At 40.7% G+C, this 22210-nt stretch overlaps 1 protein-coding gene across 1 annotated transcript in view; it reads right to left on the minus strand.

Annotated features, from left to right (window-relative positions):
- LOC144687972 (mucin-19-like) overlaps nucleotides 1-17476 on the minus strand; it is a 39525-nt gene extending 22049 nt beyond the window's left edge. The window contains exons 1-6 of the mRNA XM_078554632.1: nucleotides 17372-17476; nucleotides 14898-15083; nucleotides 10738-10977; nucleotides 10456-10612; nucleotides 7466-7591; nucleotides 1106-1247 (exon numbers count right to left, since the gene is read on the minus strand). Coding sequence (XP_078410758.1) covers nucleotides 1106-1247; nucleotides 7466-7591; nucleotides 10456-10612; nucleotides 10738-10977; nucleotides 14898-15083; nucleotides 17372-17476 — 956 coding nt within the window. The remainder of the gene's footprint in view (nucleotides 1-1105; nucleotides 1248-7465; nucleotides 7592-10455; nucleotides 10613-10737; nucleotides 10978-14897; nucleotides 15084-17371) is intronic.
- Nucleotides 17477-22210: the final 4734 nt, after the last annotated feature.

The following is a 22210-nucleotide window of genomic DNA, read 5'->3' on the forward strand; positions in this document are numbered from 1 at the left end:
TCAGCAATGCCTACTGCCAAAATTTCACCAGTGCCGTTTTTAACTTATAGTTTTAGAAATTGTTTCTATTGGTTAATTAATAATGATTTGCAATGAGTGTACAATAGAGGCAGATTCACTAGTAGTTTTCAAAAGGGAGTTGGATAATTGCCTGAAGAAATAGATTTGTAGGGCTATGGGGAAAAGGCAGGGAAGTCAGACTAGCTGAATTGTTCTCTCAGAATTGGCATGGACCTGATGGGCCGAATGGTTTACTTTATTGTAACCATACTACAATTCTATTTCTCCCTCTTCATGGTACCTTTGGAACACAGATGGGGCTTTACAGACAGAAAATAGGGCCCCCAAAGTGCTATGAGGAACTAGATAACAACATGCCGATCAAAAAAGAAATCAGAGGTAATAGTGGATAATTTTTTGAAACCACCTACACAGTGCTTCTTAACTGCTGCACAAAAAAAGCCAAACAAGCTATCTGGTTTAATTGCCACAGTGTACAGGAAAAATCAAAAGGAGCTGCATTGCTCCATAAGTTGTTGGTCAGACTTTACTCATTGTTCTGTTTGGAAATTTGAATGTCTGGGAAATGTTACCCGGAAAGGTCATTAAAGTGGTCAGCCAATGTCTGAAGTAGTGTTCAGTTGTTCAATTGTTCGCTGTTTGATTATTTGTGTCTGGTATCTGTTAACTGTTCTTTGTACAATTAGTCAAGCCTGGGTGTAGTTATAGAGAGAAAGAGAAAATAAAAAGCTGGAACTATTGAATAAAACTCCTGTTCAGACATAGAAACTGGTGCTATTTCCTGCATTTCTCCAAGGCATAGAACACAATATGAAATATTTTGCAGATTATGTTATCACGAAAGCATCAATGTAAATGGATTCAACATACAAGTAGATACAGTTCTCAAGGAAGACATCAAGAATATACTGAGGGCATCAGGTCATCTGATAACCTTTGCAAAAGGGACATGTTTCTTGGGTATATTAGCTTTTCCTAGTTAATAAAAATTGTATTTATCATGATTTTGTTTCAACATGAAGCATGTTTGAAGATGAATAATAAAGCACATAATTTAGAAACGGATAATGAAGTGATACTTTACCATTGTCCAGAGTTTGTAATTTGCACTTCATTTGGTTGCAGTAATAGTCCATCATAGTAACAAGTACATTGAGATAAGGGAACACATTTCATTGTATTTTCATCCAGATAAGGAGCATGCTTAGGGCATTTTGCATAGCAACCTGTGCATTAAAAGAAAATAGTAAAATTAGTCTGAGGCATTGAGCCTAATTAAGCTACTGTAGCTAAGATACATTTGCGTTTAAAGTTTGTGTGCTGTTAAGCTTGTCACTTTTTTTCCCCCCAATTTACTGACATGAACCTTTTTGGAAAGATTTAATGAGTGACTATGCTTTTAAGAGCCACAGTTTAGGCCACTCATTTTGTGCAGATGGGTAGACTGTGTACTACTCACAGTCCACCCCTTTGTACATGAAAATGCCAAATGGTGCGCTCCCTAAGACTCCAATTTTCAAAATTAAGCAGCCTTCCACCTGGAACATGAAGCCCTGCTACTCACCCCATTTAATGTATCAAGTGAAAAAGATTAGTGAAGACAAATGTAGGTCCCTTACAGTCCGAAATGGGAAAATTTATAATCACGAACAAAGAAATGTCAAGCAATTTAGTGCTGTCTTCATGGAGGAAGACATAAATAACTTCCTAGAAATGCGAGGGAACCAAGGGTCTAGTGAGAAGGAGGAATTGAAGGAAATTAGTATTACTAAAAAAATACTGCTGGAGAAATTAACGGGACTAAAAGCCAATAAATCCCCAGGGCCTGATAACCTACATTCCAGGGTACTAAAGGAGGTGGCCATGGAAATAGTGGATATGTTGGCTGTCATCTTCCAAAATTTGTATATTCTGGAACAATCCCAGCAGATTGGAAGTTCGCAAATTTAACCCTACTATTTAAAAGAGTAGGGAGGGAGAAAACATGGAATTACTGACCAGTTAGCCTAACATCAGTAGTAGGGAAAATGCTAGAGTCTATTATAAAGGGTGTGCTAACAGAATGCTTAGAAAATATCAACGGGATTAAACAAAGACAACATGAATTTATGAAAGAGAAAACATATTTGACAAACTTGAGTTTCTTGAGGACATAGATAGCAGAATAAATAAGGGAGAACCAGTGGATGTGGTGTATTTGGATTCTCAGAAAGCTTTTGATAAAGTCCCACATAAGAGGTTAGTGTGCAAAGTTAAAGCACTTGGGACTGGGGGTAATATGTTGATATGGATTGAGAATTGGTTAGCAGACAGGAAACAGAGTAGGAATAAATGGGTCTTTTGCGGAGTGGCAGGCGATGACTTGTGGGGTACCACAGGGATCAGTGCTTGGGCCCTAGCTATTCACAATATTTATATCAATGATTTAGATGAGGGAACCAAATATAATATTTCCAAGTTTGCTGATGACACAAAACTAGGTGGGAATGTGAGTGGTGAGGATGTTAAGAGACTTTAAGGTGATTTAGACAAGTTGAATGAGTGGGAAAATACATGGCAGATGCAGTATAATGTGGATAAGTGTGAAGTTATCCTCTTTGGTAGGAAAAACAGAATGGCAGAGTATTATTTAAATGGTGACAGATTGGGAAATGCTGATATACAAAGGGGCCTCGGGTTCCTTGTACACCAACCACTGAAAGCAAGCATGCAGGTGCAGCAAGCAGTTAGAAAGGAAAAGGTATGTCAGCCTTCATTGTGACAGGACTTGAGTACAGGAGCAGGGATGCCTTACTGCAGCTGTACGGGGTCTTGGTGAGACACACCTGGAGTATTGAGTGCAGTTTTGGTCTCCTTACCTAAGAAAGAATATACTTGCCATAGAGGGAGCGCAACGAAGGTTCAACAGACTGATTCTTGGGATGGAAGGATTGTCGCATGAGGAGAGATTAGGTTGACTAGGCCTGTATTCACTGGAGTTCAGAAGAATAAGAGGGAATCTCATTGAAATGTACAAAATTCTGAAAGGGCAGGGCAGACTGGGTGCAGGGATGATGTTTCCTCTGGCTGGGAGGTCTAGAGCAAGGGGTCACAATTTCAGGATATGGGGTAGACCATTTAGGCCTGAAATGAGGAGAAATTTCTTCACTCAGAGGGTGGTGAGCCTGTGGAAGGCTGTGGAGGCCAAGTCACTGAATATATTTAAGAATTAAATAGATAGATTTCTAAACTCTAAAGGTGTCAAGGGGATGGGAAGAGAGCTGGAGTATGGCATTGGGATAGAGGATCATATTGAATGGAGAAGCAGGCTCAAAGGGTCGAATGGCCTACTCCTGCTCCCATTTTCTACGTTTCTGTCTAAGTGGACATTGGGCAATATGGCCAATGTGCCCCTACCCCAATTTTCAACTGCTAGTTACCTGTTTTTCAGGCAACAAACTGGCAGTTGGCAGTTGAAAATCATCTCCATTCCATTCATGGTGTGTAAACTATTTGAAGAGTATTCTAACATTTTGGCTCCTTAACAAGCAGGACTTTGCTTTGCACAGTGTAAAAGAAGCAATAATGGACAGCAAAATGTGGGAAACTCCAATTCCTACCCAGTGACGAGCTGCAGCAGAGTGCCCGCATGTCACCCACTGTTGGCCATCAGCATATAATTGATGCCCAGTCTTCAAAATGGTTCAGCTCTCATACCAGCAACAATAGGTGAGACGCAGACAGGCCTGTCAGTTATCCACCTCAAGTTAAAATTGGCCCTATTGATTTACCCTAAGAAACTAACTGGTGGGAAGATTCCATCCAGTCACTGCATAGGAAAATTATAAATGCATTAGGAATACATTTCATAACACATAGGAAATCTTTCCCTATCCAGATGTGTTGGTTAAACATGCCAGAGGCAGTAATATGGAGGTTAGGTCCGTGTCCAGCCAATGTAAATGCTAGGAAATGGTGCTAGCACTGTATTAACCCTGACAGGAAATATTTCAATGATAAGAAAAAAACGAATGAGACATTGATAAGTCTTCAACTAAAAGGTATCAAGCTGAGGGGAGGCAAAGGTCAATTCCCTCAGCTGGTGCCCACAGCAGGAGAGCAGCACAGAATCAGTGACATACTTTAGTGCAGAGGGCACAACATGGCTATTTCAAAAGTTCAATGAGACTTTGAGGCTTCGCCGAGGCCATATCCAGGTCATTTCAAAGCCATAAATTCAACGTAAATATATGGTCATGTATCCTACAACTCTGTTCTTTAGACACTATATGTCAGTTTGGAAAGGGCATCTGACAACAACTTACATTTATGTAGCACATTTAATGTCTTAAGGCACTTCACAGGAGAATTATGAAAGAAAGTATGACACCAAGCCAAAAAAGGAGACATTAGGCCAGATGGCCAAAAGCTTAGTCAAAGAGGTAGGTTTTAAGGAGTGTCATAAAGGAGGAAAGTGAGGCAGAGAAGCGGAGAATTGTAGGGAGGGTTTTCCAAAGCTTGGGGCCTAGGCAACTGAGGGCACAACTACTCATGGTGAAGCGATTCAAATCAGGGATGCACAAGACCAAAGCCAGAATTAGAGGAGCTTAGCTATCTCAAAGGGTTGTGGGGCTGGAGGAGATTATAGTGATATGTAGGGGTGAGGTATTTGAAACCAAGGATGAGAATCTTAGAATCAAGATGTTGCTTGACTGGAAGTCAATGTAGATCAGTGAGCACAGGATGATAGTTGAAGGAGACTTGATACAAGCTCAGACAGGGCAATAGACTTTTGGACAACCTCAAGTTTACGGAGGGTAGAATGTGGGAGCCCAGCCAGGAATAGTCAAGTCTAAAGGTAACAAAAGCTTGAATGAGGGTTTCAGCAGCAATGAGCTGACCTGCAAGGTGAGGACCTCAAAATGGCCAGCTGAGAGATGTCACTGCAAGCCCTGTCTGCACCAAATTTTAATTAATTGGTTTCTAAAAGCAACAGCTACCAAGCAACTGCAACACAGGGAACCTCCCAGCAGGAATGAAGATGCACTGAGGTAGCCTTCATTACATTCAGAGGAAGCAAAAATTCTGAATCCAAACACCAGAAACAAACTTCTATTCCCTTACCTAGGAGGGTGCTGGCTCCTCAGTACATGGTTCTTCCTTTCCTGATGCTGCTTAATAACTCTCACAAGAAAAACAGGGCCTCCCTGCCCACCCTTTCCCCACCAGGTATTGCTTTTCAAGTTTCCTCCTGATACCCATCTGAAAACATTGAGCAGCCTGAAACATTGAGGCTCTTTTCTCTCAAAAAGAGGTTAAGAGGAGACTGCTGTATTCTGTTCTGTAGATCCCACGAAGATGTTCAGATGCTGGTAAGGTTGAACTTTAACTGTTTATTGGTAACACATAATTATGTACATATGTATAGGATATAGCCCAACCTATGAGCTAATTCCATGCTTACTTCTACACAGGTCTCTGTCCAGCCCACAACTGACTCTGGTTGCAGGTCATGCGACTCTTTACATCATACTGTGGGCAGTTATGTTCCCCAGCCCCAAATTATCCCTTGCTATGTGAGACATCTTCATATTACAGTGACCTGGTAGAGGTCTTTAAGATTATGAAAGGGTCCAATAGAGTAGACATTGAGAAGATGTTTCCACTTGTGGGGAAGAACAAAATTAGGGGCCATAAATAAAAATAGTCACTGATAAATACAAAAGAAAATTCAGCAGAAATCTATTTACCCAAAGACTTGTTATAATGTGGAACTCACTATCACAAGGAGGAGTTGAGGTGCATAGTTTTGATGCATTTAAGGGGAAGCTAGATTAACACATGAGGGAAAAAGGAAAGGAAGGTTATAGGGTTAGATGAAGAGGACTGACAAGAGGCTCATGTTGAGTAGAAACACTAGAATGGACCAGGAGAGTCAAAGGAATGGCATTGTGGGATGGAATGGGGTGAACATTGCCGGGAGTAGGGATGCAACACTGCCAGGACAGGGGCTGAATATTGCTTGGGGATGGTGGTGGAAAGATGAACATTGTCGGGGAGGTGGAGTCAACATTGGCGGGAGGGGGTGAACGTTGTCAGGAAGATGTGTTTGAGGATGTGGTTGCTCTTGTGCTATGACACTCCAGCTGATTTACTTAGAGTTACACTGCTTAGCATGCCTTATACCTGCTATGTAAAGCTCAACTTAGGTCTGTGTAAAAACCAGGGTTTTTACCATAGGACAAACAGCCCAAGTCTCTGTGGTTCAAGCCATTTGATCCCACTGTCATAGGAATCATGCAGCAATCCAGGCAGGGTAAAAACAGCAATCAGAAATACTTACTGCCTAAGTACTGTGGTTGTGCGTACGCCGGGACTTCCTTAGAGTCCCGATGCACATCAGTGACGTAAGTTGAGTCAGAGGCCTCTCCCCAAATCAGAAGATTTGGCCCAACATTTTGCATCTCTTAGGACAAAGAAACAATTTACCTCTTCTGATGCAAATAGAAATAAAAGCAATCATTTAGAGCAATCATTTGGTGGCCTCCTTGATAGTATATTACATTTCACTCCTGGGCTGCATTGCATGATCTTTGTTGTCACCTGTTCAACATCCTTTTGTTCCTTCCCCCTGCTTTCACATTTTCTGCTGCCCCAAATTAACTTTTTGAATAAAATATATTAAGACCCTCCCATTGATTCAAGCATCCTAAAGGCATACACCATTAGAACCCTGATTCTAATATGACGTATTTAGATGCATGTTGAGTTTGAATATAATGGCTGAACAAAGCTTTCCACCCAACCTTCCTATTCACAACATTCGATCACATTGGGGACCCTCAATATCAAAAAAAACCATGCATAATCTATTGATTGTGTGCATTGACATGCATTCTCTTAGGTGTAGCAGCACATCAAGTGGAGACTGAGGGAGCAGTAACCGTGCTTTCTGAGGGTTATAAACAGGCAATTGACTGTGTCTGCGCAGCCAACAATGCCCAGCATTTAAATCGGCCAGTTTGTTAGCCCAAACTGCCTTTGTTTCTCCTGTCAGTCACAGTGTCACATGAGCTGGGACATGTCAATTAATTTTTTAAAACATTTTATTCAATTTTTAAACACTTCATGAAACCTCACCCCGCCCGTGAATGAGGTTCCATGAAAAATGCAAAGGCCGCCTGGGCTCTTCACCTGCCCGCCAACTTTAAGGTTGGACGGGCAGCATTCTTAACTGCTTTAATTGGTTTCCTAATGGCCTTTATTGGCTGTTTACATTTCGGCAGCCATGCAGCCAACTCCGGGGTGCGCCCACCAAACGAAATATCGCGATGACATTGGGACGCACACCCAGCGTCATTTTATGCATCGGCAAGCGGACCCCGCCCCCACTCACCGACCCAAAAATTCTGCCCATAGTACATGTAACTAAACTATAAACTAACTAGAACAAAAAAATTGAAACCTTCAAGAAGTGTGGAGAACTTTTTGCCAATAGGATGGTCACTGCATGTCTTTTGAGTTGCTGTTCCACATGCTTTGTAGTGCCAGGTGTTTTCAACATCATGATTATAATAGTCACAGTATATAGCTGCAATATAAAATATAAATAATTCATATTATTTAATATCACAAGAATAATAAACTCGTGGAATATTCTAATCATGTATGTGCCAGGAAGTCAAATAAAATATCTGCCCTGCAAAAAATACACAAGTTGAGATTACAAGCTGCCAAGAGCTGTAAGCTCCTTGAAGACAATTCCTAGGTAATAGGCAATATAATCCTCTACAAATGCAAATTCTCAATAATAACAATGCTCATGATGGTCTCACAATATCTCAATGCACAGAAAGTCAGCATTAGCCCTACAAAGCTGAATTAACAACCATGGAGACTGGACACACCACTATATTTAGTCACACTGCATGGCATGCAAATATCACCAATCAATTGCATCAACAGTCTTGGGGAATGATAGACAATTTGCTACACACCATCACCTGGGCAGAAACTTAATTGCCTGGGGCGTACCAATACATGTCACCCTAGCTTGTACATTCCCTGTTGTTCCTAAAACCTTTCATTAGCACAACTGACTAATCACCAAGGAAGATAGTTCTATGTTCAATCATATTGTACTAAACAGGCAACATTGTTACATCAATGAGGCTCAGGAGTTAAAATACCCCTGATGTCATTTTTGGATTAGCAGGAGGGCTTCTTTCTCACAATGTGAGTTGTTGTTGCTACTAAAATGCCAAGAAATGGCCTAGAGTTAGAATCTGGCCAAGGAAATCAAGCTATAATCATTCAACCATTATAATATCAGGCAACTAAATGCACACAATAGGTGTACAATCTGAAAGAATTTGGTGAATGTAAGGTGACATCATAAGCAAAACAACGAATAGTGCGATGACTAGAAAATAGATGATGATTGGAGATCGTTAATATGGAGAAATAATAGTGTGGAAGAGATGAGAAACATGGGAAACCCTTCAGAGAATTATAAAACAAATGATGAATCATAAATTATAGCACAGGTATGAAATGAGAAGAAACTGGGCATCAATGAATAGTTTTGGTTGGTGCCCATATAATTTCTTTAAAAATTCATAGTGTTACAAATGCAGAACTTTACAAGACGATTATATTTTAAAATGTCTTTTTTAACTTAAGGTGAAACAGAATGTTCTGGGGGTGGTGAGGTCATAGTAAACACCTCTGCTCAGAGACAGCCCCAGGTGATCTGGTTACCATGGGGGTATAAACTCAAACCTATTAAAATATAAAGTGACAGATTTCACGCCTTACACACTAATTCACAGAAAAGCACAACTGCTGTTGTGATGAAGGCAGGAGAGGAATTGGGGCTCTCCCAGGACCAGGTTTTACTATTCTGCAAGAAATGATGAGAAGCAAAAGTCAAGCTTTCAATGGGGAAAGCAATTTTACCAGAGTCGACTAAACCATTTAAAGGGGGTAAATACAGGAATCTCTCAAATTCTGGATCGTCAGGATGGTTGTGACCTGAAGGAGAGGGAGATTCATCGAGTTGTACTGTGCTGGTGATAATTATATCCAGGAAATCTTAGGTATTGTAGAACAATTGTCGAAGGACAATGAAATTTTTGACCTGATGTGGCAAGAAGTGAACCTCCAGTTGGGAGCTTGGAGTTACTTTGGACTTGTTCCTGTAATTTTATATAGCTGCCAGGATTCTAGTACACAGTGTAAGAAGTATCACAATTATGTTAATTAATACAGAGTACCTTTTCTTTAGTTTTTTTCGTTTGCTCATGGGATCTGGGCGTCACTGGCAAGGCTAGCATTTGTTGCCCATCCCTAATTGTCCTTGAACTGAGTGACATGCTAAGCCATTTCAGAGGACCGTTAAGAGTCGAGCATATTGCTGTAGATCTGGAGTCACATATGGGCCAGACCAGGTAAGGATGACAGATTTCCTTCCCTAAAGAACATTAATGAACCAAATGGGTTTTTATAACAATCTATGATAGGTTCATGGTCATGATTACTGAGACTAGCTTTATATTCCAGATTTTCTTATATACTGATTTTAAATTCTGCCAGTTGCCTGTTAAATAATGTTTAGCCTATGTTGATTTTAGGCTGTTACAGTAAAAATCTTAAAACGTGAAATCCTGTCCTTCAGTTAGTTCTGTCTGTTGCTGCAAAATTAACCTCCTTTAAAAGGTTATCACTCTCTACAGGGATCAAACCAATAGTACGAGATCTTGTCAAAGATTTGATAATGTCCATGGAAAGGACAGATAATTCAGTAAAATTTTGCAAGGTAATAAGTTTTTCTTTTATTCTAAAAAGGGAAGATTAACTGAAATAACGACAGTTTGTAAAGACTGCATTGGAAAGGAACAAAATTGCCCATGGCTCACAGCTTATGGCCAATGAGAGGAATATGCTCAGGGCTCTCCAAGAATAGGAGAGCAAAATAGAGATGAGGAGGAAGTTTCATTTTAGCTGTAATGGCGGAACAGAACAGACCAACACAAGGACCTAATACCATCAAGTTTAGAACTGAAGTAAAATATTATGAGATTATTTGCATGAAGGGTGCATGCAACTTTACTGCCACGTGTGTACACCACTGTTGCAGCAAGTATTGAAGCTCCTGGCTGATGTCATCTGATCAGCATCCAGGTTCAGAAAGAATGATCATATAGACTGCTTCTTACAGAACTGTTCATTGATCAGACCCATTGTTGACCAGAAGAGGGCTGCCTGTCAACTCTATAGAGACAGAATTGTGATCCTTGATGGGAGGGGGAATATACTTACATTTTAAACATCTCCTGCAAAGTAGGAATTTCTCAAAGATGATTTTCATAACCAGCCTTGTCGAGCAATTAAAAGTATATTTATTTTTCCTTAAAATGGTCCTCGATTATCATGCATAGTGAAATCATTACTTACGACATGATTCTGAAGTTCTCCAATCAACACAAATACCAGCTGCATTACAAGCTTCTGCATACACTGCTACAGAAGTACAGAAACCCAAAAATCTTCCTTCCATGTCACAGGCACATGCTTCCTCGACACAAGCATTGTAGTATGGATCCGGGTCAACCTGATGGGAGTGTTAGACCACAGTGTCAGAAAGCACGTGAACATTTTATAAGAGGCGTCATCTCTTTTTATTTTAAAGCTTTATTGGTACAGCGTTATACAGACATATTACTCATTAAACCTTACCATTTTATGGCATTCTTTAAAATTGACTCCTGTAATGATGGCGCATTTCCTTGCAGCCCATGAGTAACAATATGGGTTTCTGTCACAAGGGGAAGTTTGCGTTATTTTTGCACAGCATGGCTTTGGAGATTTCCAGCTTGCAGCAAATTCCAGAGTATCGGTCATCAAAGATTTTGACTTTGTCATGAGATCATCTTCAGTCCGGGAATTGTAATTTCCACAGAGGCCAAATACTTTGTTCTGTAATGAATTTTCAAAAGAATGTTAGAATGAATCACTGAAAACAGCTTCCTTTTATTGAATACATATTCTCCTCAGGATAAGATATCTTTCTATAAGGTATCATCCAATCATGTCATATGTATCAACAAATTACGTAACTACAATAATCAAATTAGAATATTAAAATAGCTTAGCATTTGCATCAAACGAAGGAACTTTATGGTTATTCTTCTTCCTGTTTTGCATGATGTCAAAATTCTTCATTTGTCTTTAAAAAAGCATTTCCAACATGGAAATAAATCTTAGACCTCACCAGTCAATTTTAACCATCCCTTCCTCTCACCCTGCTGAATAAATAGTAATTTTGGCCAGAATTTTCCAGCCACCCATAGCAGGGCCAGCAAGCCATTGAAATCTCCAGTCACATTGGTGGTTTGGAAGATCCTGTCGGCGTGAGGGGCTGGAAAGTTCCGGCCTTTTTTTGTGCTAAAATTACTTCAAAGTCTCTTGTTCGTCTTAGGGTTTTATCTCTTAGATGCTGATAGCATTGATGTGAAAGCAACAGTTCAACTCATTTAATATAATGGCAATATACTGTCAAATATAAGCAGCAAAAATTTGCAATTAAAGTACCATTTCAAAAGATTCATAATGAAATGCAACAATCAAATGAAAAAAAGCGACAGCCAAAACTAAAGATTGTGCTAGTCAAGTCACAAAATATGCCAATTAAATAAAAGATAATGGCCCAATTTTAACCCATTCAAAACCCATCCACTTGCACAGGGTTAAAATTGGGCCCAATATATTACTATTAATTCACAAGTTATAGAAGTTTAGTTTCACATATCGTTAACAGACAAATAAAAAATTAGTACACATTGTATATATGAATAAAAAAGTTCTCAAGGGTAACAAAAATACAAACATGGTTTAAATTAAGCTGTATGCTACATTATGATTAGATGTATGTCCAATAAAATATGATCTTTAAAAGGTTTAATTTACTTTATGTGTTAAAGTTAGGACACATTAAGGGCTGAATTTTAAGACCACAACAGGGACCCCGACAACAGGCCTGACAGCCATTGACCAGTCATTTCCAGGAGTCCCAGCTGCATTTTACTTGGGTCAGGCGTCTACAAAATGGGCCTCAGATCAATGGCTGGACTTTCCTTGCTTATCCCACCTGTAAACAAGTGATTCAGCAGGAGTAACTGAAGAAATAAAGGAATATATGGCAGCAAGGAAGCCTAGCAGAGATTCCACATCAAAAAAAAAGTCAGTATTTTCATTCAGGGATTGTAATTGAGGTACTAGTCTTGAGCCAATCTTACCTTATAAACATAGGATGGGTGGGGTAGTTTGCTTGACCGCACTATTTCTCTTGCCACTGCCCTCAACAATCAGCACTACTACCAATGTGGGATTTAGAGTACAGTGTCCCAGAGGTGAGATGGCAGAATGGGGACCATAGCTTTAGGCATTGTAAAACTGCTTGTCTTTTGCAAGTTGAGCAGTTAAGGCAAGCTTGGGAGACATTTTATATCTTACACTTAATAATACTGAACTTTACAGTTTGTACTAAAAATATTTAAAGCATTTTGAGGAAAGGAATACATTTCTCTACAGGAATACAATTGTTCCTGAATCATGAGCAGGATGATAATGAGAATAGGGTTGAAGAGCAGATGGAAGTAAGAACTTGGAAACATCACAGAAGGTGACAAAACTCTGCTTTATCAATACCTATTCCACAGGATCTATTGACCTCATGAGGTCATGCATTGGCTTCTGAACAAAGCAATGTGTTGGAAAGCTATGCTGACCCCAAGGTTATGGAGAGTTTGTTAAAGCAGCCAATTTTAACAATCAACACAGCCTTCTCTGTGACTATTAAAATAAATACCGCTTTGAATTTTTATACCACCCAGCCTTTCTAGGCAGCCACTGCTGACCTCAATTACATCAATCTATGTGTACAACCAGTAAAGTGTGTAAGACAGATGGTCTGTTTATGCAAGAATTCCAATATATTCCCTTCCCTTTGCACTCTGCTAAGCAAAGACAAATAGCAGTGAAGTTTTTACAGAATAGCAGAAATCCCCCAGATAAATATTACAATTGATGCTAATCATTCAAGGCCCAAGTTGGGAATCCCCTTCAATTTAGTTTACAGAAAAAGCTGTAATTCTGGTAATCTGATGTTATTCTGTACGTAATTGCCAGCCACTCAAGAAGCTGCTATGATTAATTTATATTTTGGCAGTTAATAATACCTGGGGAAGGCACTCAGGTTAGATATTCTGAGACCAGAAATACTCACCTAGCTCTAGCTTGTGACGACTCCTTGACATCCAAGCTATTATTACAGAACAGGTATAATGAGAAATTAAATTACATTTGAATTTTTAGAGAACAGAAAATGAGTATGTTGATGGCCTGTTTCAATAGGTCCCAAAGATCCCTGCAATGCAGGCCAGCAAAGAATTGCCTTAAGTGTATCCTCAAAATGGAATGAAGTCGGAGTGAATGCTGGGAAAGGAAAGGGCTAATGATAAATTGTAAAAGCTTAGGCAAACAAAGCATTTTTTTTATCAAGGATAGAAGAGAAAACGTAAAGGTCACAAGCCCAAAGATGATTTATAAAGAAAAAAATATCTATGTCCTGCCTTCTTTATACCCGTGAGAGACTCTTCATGAGCAAAGACCTGAAAAGCTAAGGAGTGATTCAACATGTCTCAGTTCTCCTGCTTCAAAGATTTGGAGGTCATCAAGGGCTATGTGAAGTGATGACACCAAAACAGCTCAATTCTTCAATCACATGTATTACTCAGATAATTGAAAAGGTTTAATTGGGTACCCTAAATATGTAAGATGGTGTTTCAACTAAATATTTCTTTAATTCTAGATCTTATAGTGGTCTTTTTAGTACAAGCTGTAGGAATTATTAGCCTAGTCCAAGTATGTCTCTATAAAATCATAAAATGCATCTCTGAAAACAGAAAATAAGGTTACAGAAGTTAATATTGAATAGCTATACAAGCCAGTTACAGGCAGACAAACTGTGTTAGTAAGCTGTACATAGTTTCCTGAGATCCACTGAACTGAGATTGAAGCCAGCTAGTCTAGATACACCTACCAGAATGAAGAGACTAACAGGCAAGATCCATTGATCTGATGTATCAAAAGGCTGAGACCTTCCTGCGAGAGCTTATCTATCTTATCTATCCACGCCAGCTTATTAGGGCTCATTTGTACAAGTTTTGGAAAAATTGTCAACTACCAGCTTGTAGGCTGATCTATTCAATAGATGGGTTATCTAATGCTGCTAAATTGTCAACTATCAATCTAATCAATTTATATCAATCTCAGACACATCTCAACTGTAAATTTATAATCAAAAAGAAATTAATGCTGAAATTATTGGTCTGCCACTGTCAGCTTTTTTGTCAATTAACTCTCTACTCATCATTTACATATTCAATTAACAATCATCTCAGTGAAGTTGCTATCCCTTAAGAGGCACACTGTAGACTTATTAATGGTGGACAACTTTTTTTATTATTAACATATTCCTCTGACTGGCATAGCATTTAGCTCTGAAGAGTCATACGCACACGAAATGTTAACTCTGTCTTTCTCTCCACACATGCTGTTAGACCTGCTTGAGTTTTTCCAGCATTTTCTGTTTTTGTTTCAGATTTCCAGCATCCACAGTATTTTGCATTTATCATAGCATTTAGCTTCACTGAAGAATCTGTAGACACTCCATAGCCAAAGTGTGTTTTGTGGTATTCTTCATTACTTTCTGATGAATAATATTCAATGAAATATGCCAATTTCTCAAAATCAATTAAGGCCTTTACTCTGTTTATGGAGTTAATTCCTATTTGCTAATGCTGGCATGCACACAAGAAAAATTGAAGGATACTTACTTGCCATTCTGTAGTCAGTGTTACCGAAAATCTGGTGTGTTTATCCCAGATCACTGTTATCCCGTTAGCAAATTCAAGAATTAAATAGAATCCAACGATGTGCATTGAATATATATTTTGTGTGCACTTGGCTTCATTAGAATATACATTTTGTACTTTCCCATCAAGTAGCTTTATTTCTATATCCTATAAGAATGTATTGAAAGAAGAAAATATTATGTTTAAACCAACAGTGCTATAAATCCAGTAGTGCCCCATTTTTGAGCACAGGGGTCACAATTTGCATTCTGGCCAGATTGGTTCCAACAAAGGTTGGCAACCCACAGATTTGGTACTTCCACCTCATTTTCATGATAATAGCCTGAGTGGGTTCCTCATTGCCAGGTGCAACTGCATTTAGCATTTACCACGTGGTGCAGTCAGCCAACTCTTCTTAGAGGTGGTCTGACCTTTTTGAAAGAAAACTGTGCTAAATAAAGTTTCTGAAATTTAAAATATAGAAAATGGAACTCCAGGGCAGAGGAAGGTTGGAGGGTCACAGATGCAGCTCCAGAGAACATTAGTGGTGAGCAAGAGAAGGATCACAATGGACTGAATTTAAGGCAGCCCGTCACAGCAGGAAACATGGTGGCCAGGCTTATTTAATCGCAGGAGAGACCACCAGCAGCATCAGTCTCCCGGTGGCAGAAAAACCTCCCACGATTAAGTTGGGGGCTAGGAGCAGCCCATTGGGGAAACTTGCCCACTCCTTGCCTCCCGAAGGCTGCCCAGCAAACCTGTCGGGTTTGCTCCCAGCATTTTAGTGGAGGTCCCTCTATCAAAGACCCCTACTGCCAGAGTGAGGGTCAGAAAATTGGGAAGGGGGTGGCTACTGCAAGCCACATTTCTGCCCTTGCCTCTGACAATCCCTGCCCACTCTCCCATGACACCCTCCCTGTGAGACCCATCCTGCCCCCACTCACCTGAGTCCAAGGAGCCACCAATAATCCCGGATGAAGTTCCTACAGCATTGCCAGCAGCAGCTACCGCTCTTGGTGGCACTGCCTGAAATGTAAAGCTGCCAACCTCTGATTGACCAGCAGCTCTCGGAGGGGTGGGATTTCCACCCCCAGTGTCCTTAATCTTGGGGAAGACCTGACACTGGCCAGTTAAGTGCCTGACAGGGCCTGGTAGCAGTGCTAATAACCTCATACAGGTGATGAAGGTCAGCGAATGCATTTCACATGACATCTCCTATCCACCACACCTTCAACTTCTCATGCTGCTCATCTCACCACACCCCATATCAATCACCCAGCAGCATTCTCTTTCAGGGCTTACACTTCACATCCAGATACGCCACATTAGCCTTACACATCTACCAATGCAGCAGCCTCACACCCACCTCTTGCTGCCTGTAATACCTCCAACTATTCAGCTGTGGTATACACATCACCCAAAAACACAATCATCAACATTTTTCCCTCGCTCTCTGGCAAGGCAAGTTGGTGCACAGTAGAAGGGAGCAGAATAGGCATTGAATATATATTTTCTGTGCATTGGGCTTCATTAAAATATACATTTTGCACTTTCCCATCAAATAGCTTTATAGGGTTATAAGAATGTATTGAAGAAAAAAATTAGGTCTAAACCAAAAAAAATTATGTTTAAACCAGCAGTGCTACATGGAGGTCACAATTTGCATTCTGACCAAACTGGTTCCAATGAAGGTTGGTGCTTCCACCTCAATTTCATGGTAATAGCCTGAGTGCACATCATTGCTCCTCGCAATGAGGAACCCATCTGCACCTGAGTCCCTTTTTTAAATTCATTTCTGCCCATCCCTAATTGCTCTTGTTCAGAGGGCATTTAAGAGTCAACCACATTGCTGTGGGTCTGGAGTCACACGTAGGCCAGACCAGGTAAGTGCAGCAGATTTTCTTCCCTAAAGGGCATTAGTGAACCAGATGGGTTTTTATGACAATCGGCAATTAGACTTTTAATTCCAGATTTTTATTGAATTCAAATTCTGTGGTGGGATTCAAACACAGGTCCCCAGAGTTCTAGATTAGTAGGTTCAGTGACAATACCACTACGCCATTACCTCCCTCCTATAAAGATGATGGCTCTCAGCAACATGAGGCCGGTTGCTTCAGAGCCTGTGGCATCTGGCATCACTGAGAACATTGAGGATGATAGTTTGTTCCTGCCTTATTCCCCTTCTGAACACCCTCCTCACCCTTAGCCTGCATGATCAGAAAGCTACTGACGGTGCCACCAAGAACCTCCCCTCTTCCGTCTTGGCCCAGCCCCTTCCTTCACACCAACCTTACCCCTTCTGATTTCCTGCTTTCAGATACCCAAGAACTGCTGCCTGCCCAACCACAACAATGCCAGGAGGAGGAGAGAGAAAAACGGTACAGCACTAATGAAGAGGTCCCGTCACTTGATCTGACACTAACAGCCACCAGATCAGATATTTGCATGGTACGTACCTTGGAGGCAAGTATAGTCTTGGAGTCAGCATGTGGTGATTGAGCTGCAACCAGGCCAGGGATAAAGGATGGTTTGGTTGTCAGCTCACTTGAGGGCAAGGTCATGACCAAGTTCTGTTGCAGAGTACCCAGATGTGGATCTCAATGGGGTGACAGACAGGGAGTGCTGTTGGACATGCACACCGAGATACTTAGTGCATTGACTGGCTTGTCAAACAGACACGTGTTACTGTCAAGAAGCATGGAGGAGTCCAACTCCAATTTGACAACGGGAATCGAGTAGAACTTGCACTTGCCAAATTAAGTATTCAGGCATTGCATCAGCCAGTTGAACTATGACGTCAAAATAATGCTCCGTCACTGGCTTCCAGCACATGCTGAGGATACCCTGGATGCGCCCTTCTCAAGACTATGCACCTCGTCAGGTGATGACGGTACTATAGAGATGAAATTTACACCCATATTTTCAAAACATATATTAAGATGTTTAAGTCAAATGTTAACAGCAGCTGCTTAATAATTAAAAATCAAAGCATATACCTCAAGTAAAATTCTGATCGCTCTTGAACATGTCACACCATTGTCACAGCAAGGTAAGCTCTGGACTAATACTTGAAATGCACCAGGTCCTTCAAAGGAGGTCTAAAAATGAAAATAGAGATCAAAATATAGTCTGACCTGACTCACCTAGTTTTATAATAAAAGTAGAAAATGTTGGAGATCCTCAGCAAGGCAGGCAGCAAAACAAAGTTAACGTTTTAGGTTGATGACCTTTCATCATACCTGGAAAAGGTTAAAGATGTGGCATGTTTTACACAAACACAGAGGCAGAGGCAGTGGGGAGGGAAAGAAAGATTGAAAGGGAAGGTCTGTGATAGGATGGAAGGCAGGAGAGAATAAATGACTAAAAGGATGATAGTGCAAGGCAAAAGGGGGATGGTAATAGGACAAGTAAGGAACAAAAAAATTGGTCCAGAGGAGGTGTAAATATGAATACCAGAGCCATTGAAAAAAAAATAGGAGAATTGGTTATGACCTGAAATTGTTGAATTCAGTGTTAACTCAGGAAGGTTGTAAAGTATTTGATTAAAAGATGAGGTGCTGTTCTTTGAGCTTCTGCTGAACTTCACTAGAACAATGTAGGAGACCACAGACAGAATGATTAGAGTGCGAGTGGGGCATAACTCTTTGCAATGCTGAGTTCAACAATTTCAGATCAATAACAGATATTCAGAGATAACAACATTTTAACTTATTTTTCCTCATTAAGTCTCACCTGAACAAAAACGTATTCACAATCACTATCAAAGAACCACCTTTGTCCATCAAAGGTTATATAATGGCCACTTCCATAAACTAGACAAGTCCTTGAACATTGATTTTTACTGCAATCCCATGATCCACCTTGGCATGTACTAGAGTGGAAAGAATGCAATGCCAAAACATTTTATAATGTCATGCAGATATTGGTGCATTATTTTATTTATTATTTGGTTTTGCATTTAATCTCACCACTTGTTGCAGTCCAGTTGGATTGTAGCTCCAGGGTTATAAAAGGCATCACCATACAAACAAGAACATTCTTCACGTGGAATGCAGTTTCCATTTCTATCTTCCACTTGATTATTTGGGCAGATACAGCCAGGAACACATAGACTTGGCTTTAAAGAGATAAAGGATAATATTTACTTAAATAAGCATCTACAGATACACTCTTTCAAAACTGTAAGCCCAGGGAGCGAGGCCATGCTAGATTTTGGATTTTGGCGGTTTTCCAATCAGGCACTTTGGGTATTAGGCGGTTCGGGCCAATCCTGGTCAGGTAGGATCAAGGATGTTAGTATCTAATAGGTTCTGTTAATGGATGTTAAATACCTAGTAGTTTAAGGTAATAAGGTGAACATGTGTTGGGTATTGATTAGCTAATTATATTCAGATGTGTATATAAAGAAGAATCAGCCACCACTGGATGTAAGGATGTTAGAGTGGAGTAGTAAGCTCTGTGATGAGCAATAGGCAGTCTTTACTAAAACATCCTAGTCTTCTTCACAACCAGGCTTGGGAGTTTGCTCTGACAAAGGTCACTTGGAGTGTGGGAATTGAAAATGTGCAAGTGGCGAAGGGAATAACAAGTATGGTGCCATGCAATGCCTAGCTGAATTGTCCAGATAAGTTCATTTTAATTGAATAAAACATTTTTTTAAAATGCCTGGCACATTCTAAAAATGTGTGGTTTTTGGACAGCTCAGGTTTTTAGATAACTGATTTTGAGGGAGTTCACCTGCACTTGTAAAGTTTTCTGACAATATTAGAAGACAATGTGATTGTCAATATATTTTATAAGTAGACCTTCATTCTATACTGACTGAATAAGCCAAATTCCAGTTTTATTACATAGAATTAAGGCAAATTCTTGTACTATTCATAATGAGTCTTTATCAAAATTGTGCATTATGTACAATTCCCCTAGGCATTTTGAACGATGTAGGAAACTCCTGCCAGAAAGAAGTGGAAGCTTGATTTCAATGTTTTAATTAGAGGAATGAGGTCTTCATATTAGGCTAATTGAGAGTGATTCATAAAAATCCTCCTGCACACTGGCCACCAAAGATTCTAGGTAGCTATAGGATGCAAAAGTGTTGATTGAAAGCAACAAGGAAGATAAAATACAGGATCTGAAGAGCATTTTCTAAGTGTTTATTTGAATCATTTTGGTTACTATAGGATTGAAAATCCACTGGTCGTAATATTAACAGTTCTGCTAGGATCCAGCCCACCAGGGTTTGACCCTGCCAGGGTTCCTCAGGGTTAGTCAGGAGGCACTTATTAACCATGAGAAGACTGGCAAAAGCACTACCTCTCTGTCCCTGGGAAACCAACTAGAATTTTTTTTTCAAGGAAAACTGGCTCTCTTTAGGGGTGGGGTGGGCCTCACTCACAATACTCTGCCCTCTACTGGTATCCCAAATCCCTATCCAGACTAAGGAATGTAAAATTGGCTTAGGGGTCCATATCACTGCCTCCAATGGCTGGCCTTGTATGGGTGACTGAATGTATCATGAAAACAGGGGTAGGCTATCCAACCTGACGAGCTCTGCTCTGCCATTTTATCTGTATACTAACTCCAATTCCCTATCCTTGATCCCTGACCTTAAAAAAACCTATTGATTTCACAATTGATCATTTCATTTAACCCACCGCTATCCACAACCTTTTGTGAGAGAGAATTTCAGGTTTGCAGTACCCTTTGTGTGGGGAAGAAATATTTCATCATTTCACTCATGAAAGGCCTAGCTTGAATTGTTAAGATTATATCCCTCTTTTCTGCATGCTGTCACCTAAGGAAAGAAATTTCTCTGTATCCACTCAACAGAATCCTATAAATACCTCAATTAGGTCATCATGCAACCTTCAAAACCCTTGGGAATACATGCTGATTTTATCCAATCATTACTTAACTCTTTAATCGATTATATCCTGTTGGTGACTCAGGACTGTATCCCTTCCGGAATCAAAATACCATACCTGAAGTGCAGTGCCCATAAATGGACACAGAGTGGATAAGGGGCCATGACAAAGTAAGAGGCTCAAGCTAGCCCAGCAAGTAAGGCAAAACAGCAGGGAGGGGGACAGTTAGTAGCAGTCACTTATTCGACATCAGGAAAGTTTTCATCAGATCTAACTAAGGGCGGGGTTTCCCCTTCTGTGCATTAAGTGCGGTGGTGTGTGTGAAAATTGACGTTTTACCAGCTGGCTGCAATAGCAGGATTCTGTGCCTCATCATCTGTTCCCTGCCTAACTAATTATGAATGCACAGGAAATATGCCAGGTTACAACCAGGCGGCATCAGATTCGCCCGTCCTGCCATGTGCTGACTATTTCCTCTCTCGGGTGCAATATTTAAATGGCACCTGTGCACAGCATTTTCAATGTCTGAAGCCCAGGACTGCCACAAATGAGAGAGATGGCCCTGATAGGGAATAGGTCAGCTCCAAATTCAGTGATACCTGCCGGACGCAGTCTAGGCCCACTGCGATATCCTCTACCCTCGTAATGGCTGGAGGAGGTCCACCAACCTCACCATTCCGGCTTGGCAGCTTGGGAGGCAGTGACAGCGGTGGTCAGTGGCAATGCAGCACAGATGTCAGCCACCCAATTCAGAAAGAGGATGAATGATCTCATCCGTGCCTACAGGGTAAGTCAATCATTTCATCATTCTGAACTCTCATACTCGCCAGCCCACTAGACGGTCACTGGCATCTCACATGCTGCCAGTTCAAGGGCCATCACCACTCACTGTCTCACACACACCCTCACATCTCCATCTGGTCTCATATCCTCTGCAGTTTGCATCCTCATTCCTGTCCATGGCTGCACTCGCCACCCTCGCATGGCAGGCATCCTTACTGTTCGCCCTGGCATGTGCCTGCTCACACTCTCCAACTGTCTTTGTGTGTGAACTTGTCCTGCACAATCAGAGGGAGAGGACTCAAACCTGGGGGGGAGGTGGAGTGGCCAAAATCAAGGTCCTTACTCTCTACAAGAGTTGAGTCATCGAGCTGGCCGGAGAAGACTTGGGCAGTGCCTGTGGCGACAGTGAGATGGACAGCGTACAACCAAGTGAGGATCCTGCACGAACTCATCTCTCAGACAACCATGCTGTGAGTGCTTGTCCTGTATTAGAGTCACCTGCCATGCATTAATTGCCTATCCTTTCTTTTGTAGGCATCTCTGGAAAGTGCCTGCGGGCATCCACAAGCCAGGCTCTCAGCTTCAGCCCCAACAATACCTCTGATGCAGAACCAAAGAGGAGATTGATAGAATACCTGTCACAATGCT

This window comes from Cetorhinus maximus, chromosome 12 (genome assembly GCF_964194155.1).
Source record: "Cetorhinus maximus chromosome 12, sCetMax3.hap1.1, whole genome shotgun sequence".
NCBI classification, from domain to species: Eukaryota; Metazoa; Chordata; class Chondrichthyes; order Lamniformes; family Cetorhinidae; genus Cetorhinus; species Cetorhinus maximus.